Raw genomic sequence first — 15,218 nt, forward strand, 5'->3', positions numbered from 1 at the left:
GAGATACAGACATCACTCGCCACATTGCCACTCCTTAACAAAACAAGAACAAAAATACCTGGAAAAACTCAGCAGGTCTGGCAGCACCTACTTCTCCCTCCCAGAAACATGATAGGGTCCCCCTTGTCCTCACTTATCACCCCACCAGCCTCCGCCAACTCCAGCATGATGCCACCACCAATCACATCTTCCCTTCACCCCCCTGGCGGCACCTGGTCCACTCCTCCATCACCCCCTACACCTCAACCCCCTCCCACGGCACCTTCCCATGCAACCACAGAAGGTGCAACACCTGCCCCTTTACTTTCCCTCTCCTCACTGTCCAAGGGCCCAAACACTCCTTTCGAGTGAAGCAGCATTTCACTTGCACTTCCCTCAATTTAATCTACTGCATTTGTTGTTCCCAATGCGGTTTCCTCTACATTGGAGAGACCAAACGCAGACTGGGTGACCGCTTTGCAGAACACCTTCGGTCTGTCTGCAAGCATTACCCAGATCTCCCTGTCGCTTGCCATTTCAACACTCCACCCTGCTCTCTTGCCCACATGTCTGTCCTTGGCTTGCTGCATTGTTCCAGTGAAGCTAAACTGGAGGAACAGCACCTCATCTTCCGACTAGGCACTTTACAGCCTTCCGGACTGAATATTGAGTTCAACAATTTTAGATCATGAACTCTCTCCTCCATCCCCACCCCCTTTCTGATTCTCCCCTCCCCCCATTTTTTTCCAATAATTTATATAGATTTTTCTTTTCCCATCCATTTCCATTATTTTTAAATGTATTTCCATCCATTGTTTTATCTCTACCTTTTAGCCTTTTTTGATTCCTTCACCCCACCCCACCCCCACAAGGGCTATCTGTAACTTGCTTGTCCTACTTTTTACCCTTAAATAGCACATTCTTTAGATAATATCACCACCTTCAACACCTCTTTGTCTTTTAGTCTGTGACATCTTTTGGTTATCTCCACCTATCACTGGCCCTCTATCCAGCTCGACCTGTCCCACCCCCCCTTAAACCAGTTTATATTTCACCTCTCTTCTATTTTTACTTAGTTCTGTTGAAGGGTCATTCGGACTTGAAACGTTAACTGTGCTCCTATCCGCAGATGCTGCCAGACCTGCTGAGTTTTTCCAGGTATTTTTGTTTTTGTTTTGGATTTCCAACATCCGCAGTTTTTTTGCATTTATCAAAGTACGATCCCTTCTATCTGTAGAATAAGTTTGGTATTCAACAGCTTTACACATTGTGTACTTCACCTATAATCCAAACCAAAAGCACCAGAAAGCATCAGGCCTACTGAAGAAAGATATTGGGAAGCCTAAAGTCAAGATCAGGGACAAGGACAAGGTTCGTGCAGTTCTGAAACAAGCATTGCAGTAAAATGAGTCATCAGGCTGTCCTTTCACCCCTGGAACCTGGGTTCAACTTTTGTCCTGTGAGATCTTTCCCCATGTTCGTTGGTGAGCTTATGGGTTTATCAGTTTTAACTGAGTTTCTGGTAGGTTTTAGTTGACTGGGCACAGCTGTCAATATTTGTCTCCAAATCGAGAATCTGGCTCAGAAAGAGGACAGTTGTTGAGAAATGGAAATTATTACATGGGGGCAGATCAGGTAAGGGTGAGCAGTGAGTAAAGGATTTATACATTGCACCTCTCCAAGCTGTCTCTGATGCCAACATTAGTAGTGAATTTCATTCCCCAATACCATATTGCACCTTGAGGAACGCAAATTAATTTGCCTTGGATACGCAAGGATTGAGGTAAGAGATATGTGGAAGGCAAAAGATTACCCATCCTACTTTCAGTGCAACAAACGATCAAATGACTGTCGTAGATCAGTAAAGTTGTTTGCCTCACAGCCACACCTATATCACCGTATATTATGGAGGAACACTCACTCAGCGTGGAACGGAGGGGGGAGATGCTAAATTTAGTGCTCCAGGGACCTTACACATCAGTAACGCATGTTTCAATCTACTGGTGACCAAGTTGATAGGCCCAGTGAGCTACAAATGGGTTGTTGGTTGTTTAATTTGCTGTAAAGTTTATCAGTTAAGTGAAACCGTAACAATACAGCACAATCTAAATGCAAATGATAATTAATAGCAAGAGCATAGACACACCATAACTCCGATTTAAAAAAAATATGTATTTGTAAGTTGTCAGTAAAATAATCAGTATTAACATTATGTGGGCAGCTGCGCAAAGAAATGCTCTTCAGTTCTGAGAGGTTGGTAAAAGGATAATTTCAAATCTACTGCTTATGGTAAGCCTTTTTGAGAAAAAGCCTGAAGGATGAAATTTGTATTATTTGCCACATTACTGCATGACTTTTATCCAATTTAAGAAAAGGCCAAATTACACTTGTAATTCAAAAGGATCCACATCCTTAATATTATAAAGGAGCAAAGTTAAAGAACACTAATGATGCCCGTTGGGCGCTGGCCATGCAAGTGGGGCCCAAAGGTTCCTGATGGCCTCTCAATGAACCTCATCAGCTTTTGACAGGTTGTTGCCTATGGTCACCAGAGCTGTGATCATGATGAGAGACGTCTGTGTGTTCATTATGCTGCCTGTGCCTCAGCCAATGGTGCTTTACTCCAAAGAGCTTAGATTTTGAAATAGTATTTTCTTTGATTTATAGTGTAAGCAATGGAAGCATGGTTCTGACAGCCGCCATCAATAGTTTCAGATTTCTTTTCAATCTTACATTCCACTGTCAGAATGGCTTGAAGGTTTCCAGTTTAGTAATAGCAATTACTGTAGCATTTCATTGCAGAGCCATATATTAAAGCACTTCTTATGACCGGATTGGTTTCAAAAAAAGTTTGTTGCTAGTTGTTACGATATTATTTGGATTAAATTAAAATACGCTTTATAAAGCCTGCACATTCATCTTGTATGAGTCAGAATAGACTTTAAATCTCTAAACTCTCATAATCCTTATTGCACTGTCAATAAAGAACTGCACATTTTAAATATGTCATGGAATGGAAATATCTATTTCTGTTCTGTTCAGAGTTAACCGAATGTAATATTAGTGTTGCAGAATCAAGTATTAGACACAAATAGAAACACAGAAGGTTCTCTCCTTTTTTGCCCAACACCCCTGGGAATAATTTCCATTGATTGTGGACTGCAGTTTAAGCGCAAACCTTGTATGGTTTTAAGAAAATCAAGTTCATTGCAAACAAACCCCAGCTATTATTCATTGTCTCTGATCTTCTCCAAAAAAGGAAAAGAAAGGCAAACCTACAACCCAAATAATGTAATAGATCATTTCATTTTCTATTAAAAATGACCAGGGACTTTATATGAAAGCAAAAGGTGGAGGGGGTAATGTCTTTAACATTTTAATATATTTTTACATGCTGCACTGACCGAATCATTTGATGACAGTTGTTATTCTGTATTCATTTGTGCAACAACAGCTTTATGGGAACACCAACACAATTTTGTTGGATATCAAATGGTTCTTTTCTTAGTATCTCACCTATTTATTAAAGTTGCTTCTAAGTTTACTGTAATTGCTAATAGGGTTTCTCAGTTATATACCACGGTTTATCTTGGTAGGATAAACTGTCGCTGTTAGCTGCGTACAACCCTCTGGACTGAAAGAAGAAGATTGCTCAAGGCAAAGAGTCATCCCAATTGCCAAGGGGTCTTTTTCACACTCTAGCAGAATCTTTGTCATCCAGTAAAGGAGAATGGTTCTGATAGTAAAGACTTCCAGTCCAGACATGATGGGCTGAATAATCTCCTCCTCTATGATTCTATCTTTCAACTGTGTAAAGCAGTATCTGATTAGTCTCTGGGATAAGTCTCAATGCATTCATCCAAATGGAATCTGAACTCAAGGACGACCTGCACATTAATAGGAGCTGTTCTGTTCTTCCACAGATGTAAAATTGGAAACTATAAAGATCAAGTAGGAGTGCACAGCATCTTGTTTCCATGGGCCTTAATTTTATACATATGGACCATCCTGATCAGGTAACCTATCTAATGAGTTAATCAGAACACAAAATGCTATTTAGATCTTATCTTATAATTTAGGGTTCACAGCTTAGCCACTTAATGAAACATGAACCCAGACAAAAGCCTCATTGTTCTTAGGATATACTGAACGGTTGCAAATCGCAATAATCTGTTCTCATAATGGATCAGTTTCATTATTTTTAGGAATGTGAGGTTGTCATTCACTTTTCTAAGAAGTATAATCCATTTTAAATGAAAATAACAAGGCCAAATCGAGGTTTTAATAATTGTACCAAATGTTGCTGCCTAGGCTATACACACTGGCTAGTTTTAATGCCAATACACACAGGTAGTAAACCATAGTCCATGAGGGACCACAGGCATTTTTCAGTGTTGGACAAGTGGTTATGTAACTGGGCACCACTCTGAATCAAGGGTTGGGGTTGTGGGGGGGGGGGGGTTGCGGGTGGCAAGGCAAGGAAGAAGGCAGCCTCCATGAACCACCACAGGGATTGACTCACACCATTAGTATCATTCTGTGCCACACGGAAGCCAGGTTAATTAATCAAGCTCCATCCAGTAGTTTCAGAAAAGCATGAGATTGGAGAATCACGTCAGCAAAGCTCCGTAATTAACACTGGTTGACAGAGTTCTCAATGGCTCAAAGGGTTTATAATGTTGAGTTTTTGAGCTTTACATTTAGGAAAGGGCCCACCTTCAATGCTTAATCTGTGCTGATTTAGCTGACAGCTCCCAGTAGGTACCCTACACCTGGTCTCAGCTCCTGGGATAAGGATGGGAAAAATCAGTCAGAGTTCCTAATCATTAGCCAGCTAGAAGTGTACAAGTGGAGCAATTGGGGAAGACAAGACTGGTCTTGGTTGTGATGAGCCCAGGCTCAAGCTGGCCTGCTGACATTCATTGTCAATGCTCATTCCCAAAGAATGATCAACTTGGGCTATGTATCAGAGGGGCACCCAGGCATCTGCGCACTGGCAAGTAACCAAAGCTTTCAGGGAGGGAGACAACTGGCGAGAACAAAATCCATCCGGACACAACCTGGGAGCAGACTTTATTGTGTCGAACTCTCCTTAGGTCACCTCACAAAATCCTTGGCATCATGAAGGAAGAGTGAACCGAGGATGGGAAAAATACAAGCAAGATATCTTTTCGCATGGCATTTGTAATTAGCCACAGTTAGGTAAATACTTTATAGTGATTTCATTTTCACCTGGAATCTTCTGTTCACTTGGAACTTAGAAAATAACGTTCACTTTCTCGAGCTGAGCAAGAACATTGACTCTGTTGAAAGGCAAGAATTCCTTTAAAAGTGGGAGGAGGTTCTTGATGACAGTACTGATCTATTCAGAGTTGGTAATGTATCTCACAGACCTGACTCAGTTCTGGGTTCAAGTCAAATCCACAAATTTTATACAGATGAAGGCTGAGACAGTGCATTCAGGAACCATCTTTGTTCTTGCTACAATAAAGTAAATGTGCACCCAAACTATAAAGCGTTGTCATGTTTTAGCAAGCGAAAACAGTAGTCTAATCCTGCTGGATCTGATAGAATTTATCTCGCATCCTGAGCTCTAGACAATGATACCTGTATCATGGGGCTCATTATTTTTCAACTACTGGGATGTAATTGCTCAAAGGAAATCCTTTCAGCAAAGGTGGTAAGATTGCGTTCCTCACAACAGATGGGGCTGCAGTAAGTGTAAATGCTGTACATCCTTTTTAAAAATGAAAAAGCGGGTAAAAGTCTACAACCAGCAATCACAGCATGAGAGGCTAAAATTAGGTCTGACTGCCATTCTGGCCAGGGCACATTTATCTCTGATGAGCTGCCAAACCTTGCACAGCACCATATGTGCTCACTGAAAAAGATTGTGCAGCTAGATCCAAATGCATCGTACTTGTGGGCTAACCAAAGGACATATTCTCAATTCTGACATGTTCATCAACAGTGGACTGCAGTAGATTGTAACGGACAAAGTGACTGGTAACATCTGTCCTACCTCACAGAAGCATGTGACCACACACAAACCCATAACATCCAATTATAGAATGGTCATAGAGAAAATACTGCTTCATCCTTTCTTCCAGGCAATAACTTGCATCTGTAGAGCTATTAATAAAGAAACAACTTCCAAGTGCTTCACAGAAGCGTAATCAGAAAAAAAAAATGGATGCCAATCCTAAGGAGCTATTGGAAGGAATGCCCAAAGGCTCGGTCGGTGGTGGGTATTAAGAGGATCTTGGAGGAATGGCAGGCAGAGAGCTATAGGGATGGAATTCCAGAATGTGGGCCAAGATGGTTGAAGGTGTGGCCAACAATGTTGGGCGCTGGTGGTGGTGCTGGTGGTTGGGGGGGTGGGGTGGAGGGGGTGTAGGGCTGGAGGTTCTCAGAGATAAAGAGCGTAACCATAGGAGATTTAAACATGAGTATGAGGATTTTAATTTGGAGGCATTAGGGCACGGGAGGTCATCAAAGGCAGGAGAGCTAGGTTAGCATGAGCTGATGGGTAAAGGGTATAGGCAGCAGGATATGAGCTGAAGTTTACTGAGTTTGAAAGATGGAACGACAGTCAAAAGACCATTGTTATAGTAAAGTCCAGAGTTGACAAAGACATCCATGAGGTTTTCAGCAGCATATAAGCTAAGGTAGTGCATAGGTGGACAAGATAATGGAGGTGGAGGTAAGCAGTCCTTGCGATGGAGAACTTTTGCATCAAGTAAGATGCGAATTGTAAGTTGTGAACAATCTGGTTCTACCTCCGACAGTGGCCAGGGTGGGGCATGGAATCAGTGGCCAGAGTAGGCAAAAGACAGTGGGTTTTGTTTTCTTCATGTCTAACTGGAGATAACTGTAGCTTATCCAAGACTGGATGTCAGACAAGCAGTCTACAACACCAGGGCAGTGGAGGAACTGAGAGAAATGGTGGCAAAGGAGTGGAGGAGCTGGTGGCATGGTAGAGCTAGAAGTCATCACATAGGCCAGAGTTTTTAGCTCGGCACGTAGGAGCGCGGCCGACACGCCTGAGCGTGAAATAAAGCCGTTGACATTGGCCGAGCGTGCTGACATCAATGTGCACTCTCCCAATATTTCGGTAGATGGGCGCACAATGAAGACTGAGGCAATCCGCCATTTATTAAGTGGCCAGTTAAGGCCCTTGAGACACCAGCTGTCTCGGAGTTTATGTAGCCCGTGTGATTTTCAGGGATAAGGCAGGCCACAATTTCAAAAACCTCATCCACGGGCAGGATAAGAGGGGTCAGAGGGCTTTTAAATGTGAGTAGTCTGCACTTTAGGATATAACTTGCTGCTGCTTGCTTGTGTGAAAAGGACATCTTCGTTTCGCTTCAAAGATGCTTTGACAGAAATAAGAGGCTTCAGTTCAGAATTCAGTGTCGTTTTCCAGGCCCCCCGGAGGATGCACACTACTTGAGGCCTTCCAGGTATCAGACAGCCTTCCCTTACCCTGGGAATGGGGACTGTGGTCTCCGCTGGAGGCACCTCCACTGAGGAGGAGGAGAGGGCCAGAAGGGGAAGAAGGCCAGCTGTCTCCATTCAGCCTCCAAGGGAGCAACCTGTGGGAAGAGAAGCACAGGCACAAGGGGCGCAGGGCCAACAGGAAGTCCAAGGCGAATGGGGCTGCAGAAGACGCCCCCATCCTGCTGCCAGGGTTTACAGGCGGTGATGCAGCTACTTCAATGTCTAAGGTGCAATGCCTAAGGAGGCTCCGATCTCAAGGGAGACTGTGACCTCCATTTGTCAGAGGATCGGCCCTGGGATCAGCTCCGATTATGTGGGTGGATGCCCCATGCCAGTGGCGCTGAAGGTCATGGTGACCCTCAACTTCAATGCCTCCGGCTCTTTCCAGGGCTCAGTGGGGGATCTGTGTGGCGTCTCCCAACCAGCTGTCCACAGCTGGGTCAAGCTGGTGACAGACGCTCTGTTCAGGTCTGCATTGACTTTCATTCACTACGAGGCCAGCCAGGCTGAACGAGCCAGAGGCTTTGCAGCGATTGCTGGGTTCCCCCGCGTCCAGGGTGCACACATGTGGCCATCAAGATGCCAGTGGGTCAGCCGGGTACCTTAGTCAACTGGAAGGGATTTACTCCAGGAACGTGCAGATGGTGTGTGACCAAAGGATGCAGATTCTGCAAGTCTGTGCAACGTATCCTGGCAGTTCCCATGATGCTTACATCCTCAGACACTCCCAGGTGCCGAGGCTCTTCAGTGCTTCAGCCCGACTGGATAGATGGCTGCTGGGTGACAGGGGCTATCCATTGAAGAGATGACTCATGACGTCTCTGCACCATCCAAGTAAAGAAGCCAAGCAGCAGTACCAAGGAGCCACGCCTCCACAAGGCCTGTGGTGGAGAGAAGCATAGGTCTTCTCAAGAAGCGCTTCTGATGCCTGGACCGCTCAGGGGGTGCGCTCCAATAACCTCCAGATCGTGTGTCACTGATGGTGGTTGCATACTGCGCTCTCCACAATCTGGCGCTGGAAAGGGGGGCGGTTGGGTGTGGACAGTGCAGGAAGATGATGTTGATGTAGCTGCTCTGGCAACAGATGATGAGTCCAGTAGAGTCAGAGGACGAACACGTTCAGGAGAACACTGAGGGCATAGATGCTGACCCGGGCAACCTCCAGGGAGGCAGGGACACCCGGAGCGCTTTGATCCAACGCTCCTTCAGCTAGCCTACCAAATAAGAGCCACCACCACATGCCAGGGCTGCAGGCTCCACACTCGGTCCCCGACAGGACCAGTTCTTTGGTCAACAATACAAACTTTATTGAAATAGCACATGGCGTAAGGAGAAACATGTCCATCATGACTTACCCCTGCACCTGCAGAACAAGTGAAACACCCTCACAAAACACATTTAATTAAATGGTGCCTGGCATACCTTCTACAAATTAACATTGACAGGTGTTTTCCATTACGTCAATAAACATTGAACGGAAATGGGGGAAACAAATATCACCCATGATCAGATCATGTTGCGATTAAAGTGCTTTTAGGTTTTTGCTTGCGGGTGCTATGTCTAGGTGCTCCCCCCTGCCTCGCTGGCACCGACATTGGAGACGGCCTGCTCACTCTGCTGTCCTGTTGGCCTTGGTGACCTTGGCAGTTGTCCTCTGGCCCGTGGATCCTGTGCTGGCCCCGCCTGGGAGGGAGCAGCCAGTGCCACGACTGGCATCTCCCCGGTCGCCACGGTCTCATCAGATGCCACAGTCACTGGCAGAGGGGCGGAGGAGCTGCTGCCCTCATCTGGAGCCCTGAGAGGAGCCCGCAGAAACAACAGGCAGCTCGTGCGCCAACGTGAGGTTGCTCTGGATCTCCCTGCCCAACATTGATGGAAGGGCACCTAGCTGGGATACTGGGTGCCCAATCCATCTCCCAGACTGATACTGCCCACCTGAGGTGTGAGGGGCTGCAGGTCCAAGCGCATCCCCAGGAACCCCTGATTCTGTTCCTAGAGGAGCCTCTTCACGAGAGTTGCCGCTCTCTCCATGGAGGAGGCAGTGTGCTCGGCCAAGAGGGTCAAGGTATTGCTCACGCTCCACAGGGACTCCTCCACAACAGAGGCCATGGCACACATTCCCTCATGTATCTCCGCTAGATCCTCCCGCACACCCTGCTGTATGTCCAGCATCTGCTCCCTCATAGACGACTCCAGAGGCCCATCATCGACCATCGACTCAGCATTGTCCTGGTCTCCAGCCAGCCTCCGAATGCTGGCACCCTGGGCACTCTCTGCCTCTGCCTGCACCTCAAGCAAGTGTGAAGTGCCCTCACCAATGTGCAACGAGATAGTAGCCGGCGATCTAATGCCCAACGAGGTGCTGGTGCCTGCTTGAGAGAGCGGGTGTGATGCTGGTGCGTTCTGATCTGTGTGGTCCTCAGGGGTGGACCTTCAGGCTCTTCATCCTGATGGGCTGGTGGTGGGTCTAAAAGGAACAAGGAGATGTCATTAGTTGAAGTTGTCACACTGCTACTGTGCATGCCTGGCAGCCTCATGAGACAGAGATATGCATCAGGGTGCCTTTGTCTTTCCATTATCAATGGGGATTCCAGTTTCGAGGCTCACATCAATATAGAGAAAACAGTAGAATGGTTGCAGTTACCAGCATTCTCACTTCAGTTCAATGCACTCTTACCTCCCTGTGCCACCCCAACCCCTCTGCGCCCGCTTGGCCTAGGCGCATGGCACCTCTTCAGCTCCAGGGCCTTCTGCTCATAACGAGTGAGGATTAGTAGGTGTGGCAGTTCCCCACCAGTGCGCGACCTCGCTGCATTGTTATGGGATGTTTTCTCCTGAAAGGATAGAGGAGCGTTGATTAGTCCGCTCTCTACCTGCAACGCCATTGCAGTTTGGCCAACCCCAGCTGAGGTACACCTCGCAGGTCTCTGACTTTGGAACTGCAAGGCACGCGGCCCAAGCAGCCAGGGCTCATCCCCTTGCCCAGATGCTGCTTTGTTGACATTTGCCACTCACACTCTAACACCTCGGAGGTCCACAGGGAAGGGGGTTGGGCAGCTCTTCACTGCTTTGCAAAGTGACCTAGGCCAACGCAGTATATCACCCTTCCTGATCGTGGGAGATTGTTGAAGCGCTTCTGGCACTGCACCCATGTGTGCCTCACCCACATCGAGGCTGCTGACCCTGGCTGCCACCTCCTCCCAGGTCTTTTTGGTGAGGTGGCGGGGGAGGGGGGGGGGGGGGGGGGGAGGTTCTACTCCTCCTGTCCCTGGGGACAAGGGTTTCTCTCGGCCCTGCCACCTCCTCCAGGAGGGCAGCGAGGCACTCATCAGAGCAACGCAGGGCCGAATGCCCCACGGACTTGCCCTCCCGCCTACCGTGTCCACCCGCAATGCTGTCCATCACGACTTCCGCGTCCTGCAAGTGGCAGCCTTCCTCGGGCTGCCAAGGCCACATTTTGAATCGGCCGCCGGGTCGCCGTTGGGCCTGGTGGACATTGAACACCCGCCCCCCTTCACGCTCATTCCGCAGCCGTGTCTTACGCTGGGTGGGCCTTAGTTGGCCGTCCACGTAAAATCGCAGTGCGCTGTCGATCGCGGGCAGCAGTTGGCTTCCCCAACCAGCCCCCACCTGCCCCCGCACCCCAAGGGCAAAATTCTGCCCATAGAATTTGACCCCATGGGCCCCAATTTTAAATCTGTGCAATCAAACGGGGTTTGAGTGATTTAATGTCTCCCTCCAAGTCTTTGAATGATATCGCTAAGAGGCACCATGTAGATAAGGCTAAAAGGTAGACTAATGTAAATTCTAACAACTTATAAGGAACTGACTCCGTTTCTTATTATACAGATAAAGACTTTATAGCCTATAAGAGGTCCTCAGATCTTTTTAAATACTATTACTGTGTTTTGAAATTATTTCACATCAATTTTGGGTCAAATACGATTTGCCTCTTTTCACAGGGAGCCATCTGAAGATTGAAGCAGCTACTTTAGTAAATAATCATAAAATGATACAAAGTGTGCATTAAATCTCCATTAGTTTCATGTAAAATTGTAGATGCTGTGCGAGATGATAATGCCAGAGAAATACCAGCTGGTGCAATCGGTAATCATCATTTGGTAGTTTGAATATGGCCAGATCTGATCAAAATGGGAGGTCACCCAGTACCCCCCAAAAGTCACAAATGCCAGTGTTGCCCAACTCAACAACAAATGCACTTTATCCTCCATCCACTTGTTGGTTGTTCATTCCACTGGAATTCATACTTATAACATGCATCCTTAAGTTTTCACCACTTCATTTAAAAAAAAAAGAAAAGCTGTGGAAAATATCTCCCAGGAGTGGGTCTGTTTTCTTTTTCCCATTAGGTCAAATGAGGACTATGAGCTCGTCGCATCATGAAAGCAAAAAGTTTATTTAAGATTTCAACTACATTTAACTACCACAAGGAAGACTTCTCAATCCAGGGTGTAGTCCAGTTAGAAAGTAACACGAAACTTTTTTAATACATTATATCACTGCCACAAATTATTTCCATGACTCAAATCAGTTTCAGAATTGCATACAATACAAAAAAAGGGAGAAAGGAGGGGCTCCCCGTTACACAGGGTGAAATATACAGTACTGAATACTGAATTCTGTATGCATTACAATTTTTTTTTTGCGTGGTTTAGTAATGACATGACCAACATTCAAAATGATCCTCAGTATTTACAATAGTTGTACTGTTTGTGTTCAAGATGATAACCAAACCTTCCACTTTAGGATATTTTTTTTTTAAAAGTTGCTAGAGCAACCCTGATTTCTTAAAAGATACAATGTACATTAGATTACATGAAAGGAAATAAAGAGTTAATTACAAGATGCAAAAAAAAAAGTAAGAAAGACAAACTACTGTGTGAATATTGTTCAGAGGTAGTAAGTGAGCACTCTAAGCTACAGAACATGTTGAAATTCTATTGGTTCATATGAGTTTGCATGAGGTAATAAAGCTGTGTCTTGATTGGTGAGATGTATAAATACTCTTTACCTACATTATTTACAACACTCCGTGTGAACCTTGCCATTTCCTGCCACAGATAGGTTGAAGTAGCAAATCTGAAAAATTATGAATGCTGCACCCAGCTAGTACTGTAAAACCCAGACTTCAACTAGTATGAATTCAGAAACAAAGCATTACTAAGACTGGCATTGAATTAGTGTGTTAACAAAAGAAATGATTGTAAATAGCACTCTGTTGTAATAGCAAGTCTCAGGAATAACAATATCAGTTCTTGGCAACTCTCTGGTAATTTATACAGGGGGCAATAAAACAGCTCAACCGATTCTTCCAAGTGAGTCTTTATACTAGTTGCGAAAAAGGAAATTTGATCCAGATTCTGATATCCTGTAACACACCGTTGTTCTAAGCAAGCTATCAGTTCTAGATATCTTGCTAAAATATAGTTTTAAGAAGTAACAACAGTTTAGCTTTGCTAACTTCATTAATTTATGACTGTCTGCCTCGGCACCAGTATTCTTGTGTCTTGCAGTCAAATTGAAACATGCATTCATACCTCAAAAGGTCAAGAAGCTTCACAATAACATCTCGCACATATAAATCTTCAAAAACATGTTTTCATCCTTTGTGCATTCCCATTATACAATGACTTTTTGTTCCATTTTAAGTCAGAAAGCACTAGGCCTATTTAGGTCCTTGCCTCAACCATTAACTGATTAAGGTAAGATTGTGCCATACATAATGGAATTAATATGGTATTTTCAATGAGAACCTATGTGTTCCTCTTCCTAAATATGAATTGTATTTTATTTACTTTTTCCACTAAAGAGCAGGGTTTTACAGTAAAGCAGCAGGTGACTGGGCTACAGAAAATCCACTTTTCTTCTCCTACTGGTCAGTGCTAATCAAGGCCTATTGGCTCAGGGAATGGATGTTGCTAGGAGATCAGTTAGAGGTATCAGAGTGCACACTTCCAGGTCCTTCTGTTGGTGAAGTCACAGAAGATGGAGTGGTTGCATCTTGCCATCCTCCATTAGCCTAGAAAACATGAATAGTTTACTGCAGTTAGTACCAGGTTTGTTAGTGAAATACTGTAACACATTTTATGCACTGAAGTTCAAGGATCATCCAGGAACATTAACTAATTTGTAGACATTAATAAAAAGTACATTTCCATATAAACTCATATACCATAACTTGCCAAATGCACATTTTTCCCTGAACGTTGATCTCGAAGTTAGGGTGCATATTATACATGGTAACAAATAAAAGAGGGGTTTTGGCAGCCAGTAATTGATCCTCACAGGGAATGCAGTCGATTCTGTTTGGGATTGACTATCTTTCCCTAGCAAAGGTTTGGATCTTTTTATTAGTCTCACAGAGGGAGTTGGGCCAGACCTCAGTTTCCCTGCCGGAGACTATAAGGGCAAAAAGATGGAAACTCTCACAAGGAAACAAGGAGGCAACAAAAGAAAATTGCGGCCCTCAAGAGCATTAAACAGTGTATCCTGTAGTTATCCAGTAATGTTTCTTTCAACATCGACTTGTGATGGTTTTCCTCTGATGCAAAAAATCTGGGGATTGCAAGAATTTAATCCAAAGGTCTCAACTAGCATCATAAGCAGAAGATTGTCATCCAAAACCCTTCATGAGATGACTATGTTGATACTCATGGTCCAGATATGTTAGCACGTTATATAGTAAAACAAGTAAGAAGCAGAAAGTGCAGGAATCCTGCAGGACAATGGCTATACTGATCGGGTCACTGTTTGCTGCGTATCATGCAAATTCGCAAATGGACCTAAGGCCACCAATTTCAGATCTGAAAAGTGCCCCGTCTACCTCAAATTACCATGGAAAGGCAAAGTATCTCAAAAATATGAAAAACAGGCTAAGCAATTTCACGCTGCTACTACGCACTGCCTACAGGAGCAGGTTTTCCATTAACAGGATGCTGTCAGTCCAAAAAGACAGTCTGCCAACCACACAATTGGGCAAGGTGCTGTATGAATTTCAGTGTCAGTGCAATGCCAGGTACGCAGGCTGTATGCCCCAATGATTGAATCAAACAGCATGTTCCTTTGGTTGTTCTTAAGAGTCAAGAGTACAGGCCGTACTCAACCAGCCCACACTTGCAAAACCTAAAACAAAATGTCTACTGTTAGATGCAATTCGACGATTGGGCAACACTTGCTCAACAATCCTGAGTCCGCTAACAGCTACACTAACAACCAACTTACGATAAACAGTCGAGCTTGTAATGTGGCTCATTTACGCTTGCTAGAAGAGACATAAATTCTTATGCAGAGGCCTGTTCTCTGCAAACAAATGCAACATGTTTAAGCCTTGCGCCTTTTTTGAATTACCCGAGAGCTTGCAGAGGCTATAGTTTCCCACTGCTTTCTCCATGTCAATGCCTCAGACAATCAGAGTCGACTTGCCAATGAATCAGCACCCTTTTCTATAGGAATAGTATAAATTGTTGTGATCGTTTGAAATTGGACTGCTAAGTGCAAGATGAAAAGCTTTAGCAACATGCCTCTCTTTTGAATAAGCACTTTAACATTATAATCCCCAAAAGGTTCTACAAGTAATTTCCTGCAAACTCATTGCACAATGATGGCTTCTGCCATGCAGCAGGAGGCATGAATTTGTATTCATGATTGACTACAGGTAAAGTTCCAGATCTTGGCCATGCATGTGGGCAGATGCCAAGCCCAACTGTGGTACAATCACA

The 15,218-nt window shown here is 44.9% G+C and overlaps 1 protein-coding gene across 12 annotated transcripts in view; it reads right to left on the reverse strand.

Moving 5' to 3' along the window:
- Window positions 1-11,877: 11,877 nt before the first annotated feature.
- The window catches only part of LOC121281566 (pre-B-cell leukemia transcription factor 3), a 219,294-nt gene continuing 215,953 nt past the window's right edge, over window positions 11,878-15,218 (reverse strand). For 10 of the 12 annotated variants that reach the window (XM_041194541.1, XM_041194542.1, XM_041194547.1 and 7 more), the window contains one exon: window positions 11,878-13,519. In XM_041194541.1, coding sequence (XP_041050475.1) covers window positions 13,427-13,519 — 93 coding nt within the window. In that variant the 3' untranslated portion in view covers window positions 11,878-13,426. The remainder of the gene's footprint in view (window positions 13,520-15,218) is intronic. The other 2 variants (XR_005943869.1, XM_041194539.1) reach the window with 1 other exon arrangement.

This window comes from Carcharodon carcharias, chromosome 8 (assembly GCF_017639515.1).
Source record: "Carcharodon carcharias isolate sCarCar2 chromosome 8, sCarCar2.pri, whole genome shotgun sequence".
Lineage (NCBI taxonomy): Eukaryota > Metazoa > Chordata > Chondrichthyes > Lamniformes > Lamnidae > Carcharodon > Carcharodon carcharias.